General features: G+C 37.0%; 1 protein-coding gene across 8 annotated transcripts in view; it reads right to left on the bottom strand.

Annotated features, from left to right (window-relative positions):
- Positions 1 to 12,812, bottom strand: part of LRCH2 (leucine rich repeats and calponin homology domain containing 2) — a 99,650-nt gene that overhangs the window by 68,348 nt on the left and 18,490 nt on the right. For all 8 annotated transcript variants that reach the window (XM_032392835.1, XM_032392833.1, XM_032392836.1 and 5 more), the window contains exon 2: positions 1,692 to 1,836. In XM_032392835.1, coding sequence (XP_032248726.1) covers positions 1,692 to 1,836 — 145 coding nt within the window. The remainder of the gene's footprint in view (positions 1 to 1,691; positions 1,837 to 12,812) is intronic.

Here is a 12,812-nt window from a genome sequence, read left to right as displayed (position 1 = left end):
TTAAAGAAAAATAAATAAATAAAATTATTTTTTTTTAAAGACTATATTTATTTGACAGAGAGAAAGGGAGCACACAAGCAGGGGTAGCGGCAAGCAGAGGGAGAGGGAGAAGCAGGCTCCCCGCTGAGCAGAGAGCCGGGGGCTTGGTCCCAAGACCCTGGGACCATGACCTGAGCCGAAGGCAGATGCCTAACCGACTGAGCCACCCAGGCACCCCTGATTCTTTTTTTTAACATTTTATTTTTTTAAGTGATCTACACCCAACATGGAGCTCAAACCCACAACTCAGAGATCAAGAGTCACACACTCCACCAACTGAGTCAACCAGGTGCCCCAAAAATGATTCTAAGCTAAGTCACAATTTACCAGTTTCCATTCAATGTCACTCATTTGACAGGACAATTTTTTTTAAAGATTTTATTTATTCATGTGACAGAGAGAGAGACAGCGAGAGAGGGAACACGAGCAGGGGGAGTGGGAGAGGGAGAAGCAGGCCTCCCGCCAAGCAGGGAGCCCAATGCAGGGCTCGATCCCAGGACCCTAAGATCATGACCCGACCTGAAGGCAGTCGCTTAACCAACTGAGCCACCCAGGTGCCCCAGGACAATTTTCTTCTTATACTTATCAAATGTTGGCTGTTATAAATAGAGGTTAATAGCTAAGAATGAGAGTTCTACAGCCATACTGCTTTGATCCGAATCTTGGCTCTACCACTTGCTGTATATATATAGCATATATATGTATGTGTGTGTGTGTGTCTATATATGTGTACACATACACAACACATATAACTTTGGGCATATAGTTACTCTCTGTGCTTCAGTTTCCTCATCTGTAATGCAAGGATAAAATAGTACCTCTCTTGGGGTGCCTGGGAGGCTCAGTCGGTCAAGCGTCTGCCTTCAGCTCAGGTCATGATCTCAGGGTCCTGGGATCAAGCCCCACATCACATCGCATTGCATTGCATCAGGCTCCCTGCTCAGGAAGGAGTGTGCTTCTCTTCTCCTTCTGCCCCTCCCCACTCTCTCTCTCTCTCTCTCAAATAAATAAATAAAATCTTAAAAAAAAAATAGTACCTCTCAAAATGCTGTTGTGAAGAGGAGATGAGGTAATATGGATAAGGTATTTGTAACATTGTCTGGCACATAGTAAGCATCTATTAAGTATTAACACCAACTGTCATCTACTTCTTAACATTCCAACACTCCCATCCCAACCTATCCATCCTTAAAGGAGCAAGAACTCACAAGAGTGAACAATATAGCTGAAGAACTGTTTCTTTATAATGTTTCACTTTAACTGAAAATGCATATATATAAATCTGCATTGTGGTGCTATGATTTCAGTAAAACATTTCTGATCTAAATAAAGCCTTGCTACTCAAAGTGATAAGGACCAGCAGGCACTGGCATTACCAGGGGGCTTATGAGAAATGCAGGCCCCACTGCAGAGCTATGTAATCAAATGTTTTAATCCCCAGGTGATTCCTGTGCAAATTAAAGGCTGGGATGAGAAGCACTGCTCTCAACAAGACCAAACACCTATAAAGTAATGTGAACATATAACAAATACAAATAAGATACAGTTGAGATAAATATAGGTTACATAGCCAAACCAAACATATTCCTTTGTTACTAAAAAGGATTAGAACTGTAATAAAAAACAAAATCTACCAAAAAATGCTTCCTTACCTAATGTTAAGGTATGTTAACATCTGCAGGTTTTTAATGGCTTCAGGAATGGTTTTGATGCAATTATGATATAAATTTAATGTCTCAAGAGGGGCAAATAACCAGACATCAGAAGGAATTTCTGTAAAACGATTTCTTGAAAGATCTGAAAAAGAAAAGTAATATTTGACTGCCAAACATATACCGTATCTATTATAAATAACAGAACTATTTTCATACTTCCTGAATCACTTAGCATCTAAGCAACTATTTAAAATATTATAAAATATGGGGCACCTGGCAGGCTCAGTTGGTAGAGCATGTAATTCTTGATCTCAGTATTATGAGTTCAAGCCCCATATGTAAAATATTATAAAATATTGGGGCACCTGGGTGGCCCAGCCAGTTAAGCATCCAACTATTGATTTCAGCTCAGGTCATGATCTTAGGGTCCTGAGATTGAGCCAGAGTCTGCTTGTCCCTCTCCCTCTCCTCCTCCCTCTGCTCTTTCTCTTTCTCTCTCAAATAAATAAAGTCTTTTGCAAATATATATTATAAAATATGATCCAACATGATCGTGAAGGCAAAAAAATCATATAGAAATATACTCGTTTAGGGTGCCTGGGTGGCTCAGTCGGTTAAGTGTCTGCCTTCAGCTTAGGTCATGATCCCACATCGGGCTCCCTGTTCAGCGGAGAGTGTGCTCCTCCCTCTCCCTCTGCCCCTCCCCTGGCTTGTGCTCTCTCTCACTCACCCTGTCTCAAGTAAATAAATGAAACCTTAAAAAAAAAAAAAGAAATATACTCATTTAAATCTTGTTTATTAACAAATTGTACTTGATATGCTTCAATATCTTTAGAATTTATCTTTTAAAATACCAATAAGGAATTCTCTCTGATCTTTTCAAAAACACAAAAAATTCTCCCCAGGTCCCACATCCCCCTCTACCTCTTCCTCCTTCACAGCCAAACCTACATAAACCTACAACCCCCAACTAAATTTCTTACTTACCATGGACTTCTCAACCCACTGTAATTGGGTTTCTATTCACTTTCATGCCCACCGAGGTCACCAACAGCCTCCATATCAATACCAACTCATCTACCTGGAAACATTTCCCTTCTCTTGGCTTGGGAGATTACACTTCTGCATCACTTATTATCTCTCTGGCTACTTCTTAGTCTCTTGCTAGATTTTCCCCTACCTGTATTGTGAATGTTGACGTTCCAAAGAGCTGTGACAAGGTACCCTTTCCTTCTTAAGATATACACTTTAGTGGGTGATTTCATCCAATCCCAAGGTTAAATTATATTTATATACCAACAAATTTCAAATTAAAGCTATGTCTGAACACCTATGTCCTGATCTTCAGAACTTCTCTTGATATCTCTCAGGCACCTCAAATTCTACAAAATCTGTACAAATTCTCTAAAATCTGAACTGAAGATCTTCTTCCACTCATCTGTTTCTCTTATCTCAGATAATGTCACCAACATCCTCCTGTTGAACTATGCAAGCCAAAAACCTGGTATTCATTCTCGATTCCTTCCTCACCTAAATTATTCCAAGTACACACAAATATACTTCCATTCCAGTTTTCACAAAAATAAAGTCATGGAATTATTATTATAACCATTACACCTCTTTTAAAGGTTAAATGAAATTTTGAAAAATACTTAGGACAAGTATGTGGCAGGTTGAAAAAAAAAATCCCCTAAAAGAGTTTCTTAACAAGCACTATTGACCATTTGGGCTCTATGACGATTTGTTGTGTGGGGCTATCCTGGGTACTGTAGGATATTTAGCAGCATCCCTGGCATTTACCCACCAGATGCCATTAAAACCCTTTATCATGGCAGCCAAAAAATGTTCCCTCGGGTTCAAACCCCCCTACAACGTGTTGAGAACCACTGCTACCTCATTATAGAAATATACTTTGCTAACATTAATTCATTATACTTATTTGGTTAAAAGATAAGAATATTATTTATCTCTGTCAGGAAGAACATCTATGGTGTACCTTAACCCACCATACATCATTCAGCATGTGTTCTGCCCTCATAAGAACAGCATCCTACCAATGCTTAACTTCCTCACTCTGAGAGATGAGACCTATTTACTTAGCAATATAGTAAATTCCCTATTCAGAATATTAATATACATGTATTAATATATGTTTGTGTGTGTGTGTGTATAAACACACACTCACCTCGAACCATGAGAGACGATGGACTCTGAAAAACAAACTGAGGGTTCTAGAGGGGAAGGGGGTGGGAGGATGGGTTAGCCTGGTGATGGGTATTAAAGAGGGCACGTTCTGCATGGAGTACTGGGTGTTATGCACAAACAATGAATCATGGAACACTACATCTAAAACTAATGATGTAATGTATGGTGATTAACATAACAATAAAAATTTAAAAAACACACACCTAATGTAAAATTTTATAATAGGCAAAAGAAAACATTAGTTATGATTATTTGAGAATTAATTTGGATTCATCTTCCTACCACCATAAGATTCTAAATGACTAAATAAAAGGACAGACAGAATTACTAGCAACCAAAATCTGAACTTGAAACAGAAGTTTCTCAATATCCTGGCTTACCTCCTCTGGACACCCAAGAATCATGCAGTTCTACTGAGGAGGAAAAATTAAATCATTATTTTTTTTAAGTTTAGGATGTTTCTTTTACATTTAGGGTTTTACCTCTTACTCTTGTAACTTCAGAATCCTAGGAGTTGAAAATTACTTGTTTACAATTAATCTGAAATCCTAAAATAAAAATTATGCCCAGTTCATTATTCTATATAATATCTAGCATTATAGACCCATAAATAATACAGTGGTCCTAGAGATAGATGATGGTAGCTTAAATTAAGGTTGCAAGAATAAGGATAAGAAAATTAGAATTTGAAATATATTTTCATATTAGTACTTAGAGACTGGGCAAGCGACTGTCTATGTGGGATAAGTAAGAGGCTATTTAATAAAAGAGGTGGGGGTAGAACAAGATTTTTGTTTTTGTTGCTGTTCCTGGTGGGAGTTTTATTTTGTTTTTTGAAGCAGAGGTTAGAATCAAAGATTCAATTTTCTATTTGTATAATGTGAGATATCTGAAAGAGAGCCAATGGAGGAATCAGTCAGATGATTATAGATCTCAGACATGAGGTCTGGGATGGATATATAAAATTGAAAGTTGTGGGAATATGGTTAGTACTATAAAGTCATAGAAATGGAAGACATCACCTTACATCAGAGTACTGAGTTGGAAAGAGTTCAAGAATGGGCCATCAGGACAGCCAATATTTACAAGCTGAGTCGAGGGGGAAAAAAGCAAGCAGAGAAGACTGAAAATAATGGTCAAGAGAAAGCACGATAACCATACAAAGAGTGTTTAAAGCAGTGACGGGGAAAAAAAAAAATCAAAATTGCTATTTGTTCAGGTACAAGGTAAAAGAAATCATAATCCTATTCTTGATTTGTTGTATCAGCAGACAAGCTAATTGTTGGTGTGATGCATAACTGTAGCCCCAAACAGAAATAAAATGAGTGTACAATTTATTTCTTGACAATATAAAAAAAGCCAAAATATCAGTATTAACAGTGATTTTAATAAAATAATTTAAATACTATGAACACATTATTTTAGTAACTTACATATTATTGTGTGAGGCTTTATGTTCTTTCCCTTCTAAAAAAAGATTATTTAGTTAAATTACCAAGTAATATTATGAGGTCCCCTAGGGAATTTAATTAAATTTGCAATAATAAACTATTATCTGGATGAGCTAATATATTTACTTAATAAACACCACTTAAAATTACAATTAATTATTATTCTAACTTAACTGAGTGAAATCAAATAAAGCATAATAAACTCAAAATTAAAACTCAAGCTATTATAAAGCCCTTAATTAAGGAAATCTTGTTCTAGGATTTTTCAGATTTTAAATCTGTATAAACATCCTTTCTAAGAATTGGGTAAACAGAATAACAGTGCCAAAAGAAAAATACAACCATGGAAAGAAAGACAGGGAATAATATAAAACATTCTGTATCTTAATTTCTTGAAATATCTCACACTAACAGCATCTCATATTTTCCTTCAAAAAAGTGAAAATTAACGTCTATATAGATATAATGGATAAAATTTAAACTTTTAAATTTTTTATCTTGTGATGTACAATTAAACCAAAAAGGAATTTTTACATTAAAAATAATTTAATTAACATGTACACTAGGGCAACTAGAATAATAGGACTGGTAACGAACATATTATACTCAAGAAAAACATGCAAAATTGGTATTGTATTTAATATGGTTCCATCTAAAGAAGAGAAAACACACTGTTAATTTATTCCTTATGGCAACATTCATTTCACAACAGCCTTAAAGCCTGCCTTCTTTGGGGACAAGCAGGACTTGTGAAAAGACAATTATAAAGATGTTTCACCTTTCCCACACACACAAAAAGAGAAAATGAAAATTTGTTCCTTATCTTCCTGAAGTGAGTTGAACGGTGGCCCTCAAAGATATCAGGTCCTAATTCCTGTGAATGTTGGCTTATATGGTAAAATTGTGCAGATATAATTAAGAATCTTGTGTTGAGGAGATTATCCTGAATGACCCAGGTGGGCCCTACCTGCTATCGCACATATGCTTACAAGAGGAAGGCAGAGGGAGGTTAGACAGACACACTGAGGAGAATTCTGGTCATGGTGAAGGTGGAGGACACACTGGAGTGTGATGCAGCCGAGAATGTCAGCAGTTGCCTGAAGCTGCAAAAAGGAAAGAATTCTCCCGTAGAGCCTCTGGAGGGCAAACAGTGCTGCTGAAACTTGATTTTAACCCCATTAAGACTCGTTTCATAGTCTGGTCTCCAGAACTGTAAAAAAAATAAACTTTTGTTGTTTTGAACCACCAAGTTTGTGGTAATTTGTTACAGCAGACACAGGAACCTAACACACTTCTCATAAAAACAGTTTATCAGAATCAATGAGAGAATGGCTGCGAAGTCTTTTAAATTAAATAGCTGTATATTTTTTTTCTCTTAAGCAGTAAGGTTATATCTCAGTTCATTAGTATCCTTGGCAATAAGCACCTTTATAACCACTGAATTATTTTTCTTTTGTCTTGCTTTAACCATAAATCCTATCAAGCAGTATTGGCAAAAACTCAACAGCAGACAGACTGCTGTGTACTGTTTCCTGCCTTCCTTCAAAACTCTCCTTGTGAAACTGCTAGGAGGCTTTTAAAGATGTTAATAGATCATTTTAAATAATCTAATCTAAATTCCGTTCTGTATCACTCTTGAGCTTCAGCGGTCAAGGAAGCTAGGGAAAGGAAGGAGGGGAGTCAGATGGAATGGAAATCTGTTTGCTGCCTCCCAAGCTGCAGCCCCAAGAGCCACAGACGGGTCCATATGCCACCCAGTGCAATTCTTGGCTCACTGGCTAGCATTTCTGCCAAGGCAGGTATAGAAAATGACTTTCAGAAATTATACAGTTACACTATATTAATTATACTAATTGTAGTTTTATTTTATTCCACGTACAAAAGAGTGTACAGTTTTTGTCACAAATTGTTGTAACTTAAACTAAGATGCATGAGTCTTCTTTAGGTGATATTTAATGATATAGATTGCTATAGTCCCTCTTATTAAAAAAAACATCTTAGATAATGTTTGAAAATCTGACACATTTCTACCTCTGGAAAAATTCCTAATAATGAAGTATGTTGCTGGAACACATCCTCATCAGTAACAGAGATATCGTCACAGAATTTTCTGCCTGGGGCACCTGGGTGGTTCAGATGGTTAGGTGTCTGCCTTCAGCTCAGGTCATGATCCTGGGGTCCTGGGATTGAGCCCAACATTGGGCTCCCAGCTCAGCGGGGCGTCTGCTTCTCCTTCTTCCTCTGCCTCTCCCCTTGCTTGTGCTCTCTCTCTCTCTCTCTCTCCCCCCCCCAAATGAATAAATAAAATCTTAAAAAAAAAAAAAAAGAATTTTGTGCTTAAGGAAACATGAGGGGCAGGCACCTGGCTGATTCAGTCAGTAGAGCATAGGACTCTTGATCTCAGAGTCATGAGTTCAAGCTCCACATTGGGGGTAGAGTTTACTTAATAAAAAAAAATTTTTTTTTTAAGAAACATGAGGGTTAAGTGGAGAAATAATTTGAAATGAGAACTCTAAATTCACAACAATAACCTAAGTGGAATTGGGGTGACTATTTCTACTTCTCTCGGTCTCTCTCTGCCCCCTCCCACACACACCACGTATGCTAGATCACACGCTATGGGCTTTGCATAATTATGTCTAATCCTCATAACACCCTTATGAGGTAGCTATTATTCCACATTATATATATGAATCAAAGACAGATTGAATAGCATGCCCAGTGTTAAAAAACTAGTAATAACTGACAGCACCAGGGTTCCAAACTGAGATGTTACTTCAAAGCCCATGTTCTATGTGTGCTTTTCCACTCCTCCAACACACTATTGTGACTTCCTGTCCCAGATTACAAATATTCTGTTCCACTGGAATCACAAACCAGGGTCAGAGAGATTCTCAGTCTCCTTGTCACATTCATATCTTAGGTTGCTTCTTGCAATAGAAAGCAGAACATAAACCTTACTTTAAGTCCAATTTTTAATTAAGAAAATAATGAACACTATTTAAAGCTCTCAGCTGTTCCTAATTTACCAATTCAGAACCGTTTCGTCTGGGCCAACACATAGCTTTCTTGGCTCCTTAGAGTGGACCCTTATTAATTTTTCAGTATTTTTAACCAATTCAATAAACAAGGATTACACTAAACAAGGATTAAAGAAAAATAAACAAGTTTCTTCAAAAGGGAAGTAACATCTTATAGGCAAAACCACTGTCCTCAGTACCTGCCAAAAACTCTGAAATATCGGAGACTTTACCCTACTTGTAAGCCAACAAGTTAGCCTGACACAGTTGTATGGATGCTGGCAGAAGGCATGAGATTCCTGTGTGATAGACAAAGGACTTTATTACTCACAGCATAGCAAGTGGCAAAAGCAGCATATTTTTATCAGTTCCCCTTGCCTTCCAAATCCCACAGGGGTAACATAGATGGGTACAGATGAATGTTTACCCACATAGTACATTGCATTATAGGAGACGAACTCTAACCTAGGGGAACCCAAATCTTTTATAATAGACAATAAGCCAGCATGCACTTTGTTCAAAGGGAGACATTATCTTTAGTTTACTAAACAGTAAGCATGACTGTCCTTTGCTCTGCAGAGAGAAACTATCTTATTCTTCCCAAATTCAGTCCTGAACAAAGAGCAATTAGTGCCTCATTCACAAGATGTGCAGAAACATGAAGCCCATGGAAAATTATCTCCCAACAGTACCATGTACATTCCTTATCAAGCAAGGATTAGAAGTTGCAGCCTACCACAGAGAATATACAAGGGAAAATAATTACCTTAATGGTCACATTCTCTGTAGTCCTGGACTTACTGTCTGTGATAGAGGCAGGCAAATCCTGATCTTCACCTTCCAAGCCCCATTCTCCTTATTTCCTGGGCAGCATTCTGACTGGACTCATTTATTCAAACAAAATTCTATTAAGCACTATGAATTGGGTAGTAGGTGTTATGTTTGTAAAAAGCCCACTCAGACACCAACCCTAAGCAATCCCAATTATTGTTTCACTCTAGCACCAAATACAATCTGCTTAGATAATAACACTTCAGTGAAAGAAACTATGCAAAAAGAATCACTCCCATTTACTTCTACTAAAATTGTAATTTTTACAAAGCTGTTGTGGTGGGACCAATACTGCATCATCCTTGGGGTATATCATGAAGTTCACACAAAGACTGGTGGAATGAAAAAGGAAGGGTAACTGTTCTTTGGCAGATGAGCAGTAAACTGGATCTGAACTCTATTCTGATTCTACTGATTACTACCTATGAAACATTGCCAGAATCAATTACTATTCCTCACTATCTCAGAGCTATTAGATGTGAGTAAATATTCTACAACAACCTAAAAATCCCTAGAAGTAAGCAATAGAAATGAAGGGAAAATTATCAACTTGCACATAATGATATATATATATTCATAAAGGTATAAAATAAAATGAGAGAAATTGATTATTATATTCAGTTCTTATGACATGGAAAATATATACCAGAATTACATGTCTTTAGAGAGTGGATAAAATCAACCAACTCAAAAGCATATTTCCCAATATAAAAATTTTAAAAATTAAATTTTCTGTGCTCTTTAGTAACTGGTATTACTCAAATGTAAGCATTTACAGTATGTAAAATCTCATTAATATGCTCTCAAATATTAATGTTTCCTTATCTATTTTTCCATCTAAAAAAAATGTCAGGACTAAAAACAAAAGCAACAAGAAAACAGGAGGCACCACAGCTGTTTGTCGATTCAAGAATGGAGAGTGTCTTTGAAGTACTAGAGACGCTGATGTTGGAGTCTGATGGGAAATGACAACCCCATGGCTCTGGCATCTGCTTTCAACAGATGCCCTCTGCAAAGACAGGTGATTTCTTGATCCAGTATTCCCTAGAAGGGTGTTGTGCTGTCATTCAGGACAAGATAAGGAAAAGTCCATCTATAACTCTGAAGCCTTGTTGCATGAGTAAGACCTATAGGTAACAGAATTTCTGAGCTACTCCATGGTGAGTTAAAATATTAACCGTAAGTACAGTGGAGAGAAAAAAAGGGTCAGTAGATATTTGAAAAAAAATGAAAGAAAAATGCTTTAAAGCCAACTATTATGAGAAACAATAACAAGCAGACCTCACTGGCCTACAGCAACCAATACTGGAAAGCTCTTTTTGAGCACAGGCACTTTGAGAAGCAAGGGTGCAAACAAAAACAGATGCTGCAAGGAGAAAGAAACCACAGCTGCTAACCAGAGGACAGATTATATGCATGCTCAGTGAGAAAAGAACTGTGAGTCATACCACTATTAAACCACGTGGTAGGATAGGACTTTATTTAAAAAAAAAAAAAAAAAAAAAGGACGGGGCAGCTCTATGCAGGTATCTGTAAGAAATTCTGCAGTGTTTTAGTTTTGCCAAGAAATAATGACTAATTAACTGTGCAATGACATTCAAACATCAAAGTCATGCTTAAAAACAACATTATACTTCAACCCTTACAAGACTTACTATGCTGTAAATTTGGCATTATGAATCCATGCAGTATTATTTATTAAATGGTTCTTGGAAAACTTTTATTTTCAAAAGACAAATGTTATAGCCTCATCACATAACTTTTACTAAAATAAATTCCAGATGGAGGAAAATGATAAACAAAAATGAACCATAAAAAACTAGAAAAACAATTTAGAGAATACTCATTTAATATTAGAATGGGGAAGGACTTTCCAAGCCTTCAATAAAGGAATAATTCACAAATGAAAAGATTTCTAGATTTAGTGACATAAAAAGAAAGGAAAACTACAGTCTGTCGAAAAGCAAAATGATACCAACAGCTCATAGGTAAAACCTGCACTAAGGACATAAACAGATGCAAAAATGAAAATTATCAACGACCAAGATGTACATGAAAATATGTTCAACCTCACTGTCAATCAAAAGAAATGCAAAGAATAAGATACCATAATTCACTCATCAAATTTAAAGGTTTTTAAAGGTATTACTCTGTGTTGGCAAGACACTTCCATACACCACTGATGTGATTTCAAAATGAAGTAACCTGTCTAGAAAGCAATGTGACAATGTGAATCAAGCTCCTGAAAAATGTTCATACCCACTGATCCAAGAAATCAATCTCTAGCAATTTTTGAAACCAAATAAACATAAGAAATTAGGTACCTTTAAGGATTATTTAAAACAGTAGAAAATTAGAAACAACTTAAATGCCCAACAATAGGTAAAGGCTAGAAAAAATATACTATATCCTAAAATGGAATATCTTGCAGCCTTTAAAAATGCTATTATAGGGGCACCTGAGTGGCTCAGTCGGTTAAGCGTCTGCCTTCAGCTCGGGTCGTCTGCCTTCAGCTCGGGTCGTGATCCCGGTCCTGGGATCAAGCCCTGCATCTGGCTCCCTGCTCAGTGGGGAGTCTGCTTCTCTCTCTCCCTCTGTCATTCGCCCTGCTCATGTGCTCTCTCTCTCTCAAATAAATAAAATCTTTTTAAAAAATGCTATTATAGTTTTGATTCCTTAATATGAATATAAGAATGCTCACAGCAGCGCAGAGTCCAACACAGGGCTTGACCTCACAACCCTGAGGTCAAGACCTGAGCTAAAATCAAGAGTCAGACACAACTGCCTGAGCCACCCAGGCGCCCCAATAACTAGAACATTTTAAATATCAAACTATATACACAGTATGAACCAATTGTTTCCTTGAAAAATGTATATTTTTAGGGCGCCTGGGTGGCTCAGTCGGTTAAGCGTCTGCTTTCAGGGTCCTGGGATCGAGTCCCGCATTGGGCTCCCTGCTCAGCAGGGAGTCTGCTTCTCTCTCTGTCTCTGCCTGCCTGCCTCTCTCTCTCTCTCTCAAAGGAATAAAATCTTAAATAAATTAAATTTAAAAAATTAAAATGTACATTTTTAGAAAGTATACTTCATACATTCACTCATACACATATAAAGGTGATGAGTGTCGGAGTATGAAGGAAATAGACCAAAATGTTAATATTTATTCCAGGTTGGTGGAATGAGGAGTATTTTGTATTTTCTTCTGTATTGCTTTTATTTCCCAAGTTTTTTACAATAAGCAAGCATTGCTTCTGTTATAAGAAAAACACAATATTATACTATTTTAAAGGTATTATATTTCACAAGGTAAACTGAATTCTAACCATACACATTCCACTCATAAAAATGGTATGTGCAAAGAGTTACAGGCGTGGTAAGGTGGTATTATATATAATCATTCTTTTTTTTTTTTAAGATTTTATTTATTTATTTGAGAGAGAGAGAATGAGAGAGAGAGCATGGGGGGGAGGGTCAGAGGGAGAAGCAGACTCCCTGATGAGCAGGGAGCCCGATGTGGGACTCCATCCTGGGACTCCAGGATCATGACCTGAGCCGAAGGCAGTTGCTTAAGCAACAGCCACCCAGGCGCCCCTATAATCATTTTCATTTTCATG

Source organism: Phoca vitulina, unplaced genomic scaffold (assembly GCF_004348235.1).
Source record: "Phoca vitulina isolate PV1807 unplaced genomic scaffold, GSC_HSeal_1.0 scaffold69, whole genome shotgun sequence".
Lineage (NCBI taxonomy): Eukaryota > Metazoa > Chordata > Mammalia > Carnivora > Phocidae > Phoca > Phoca vitulina.
The sequence above is the reverse complement of the archived record's forward strand: the minus strand, read 5'-3'. Positions and strand labels throughout refer to the sequence as shown.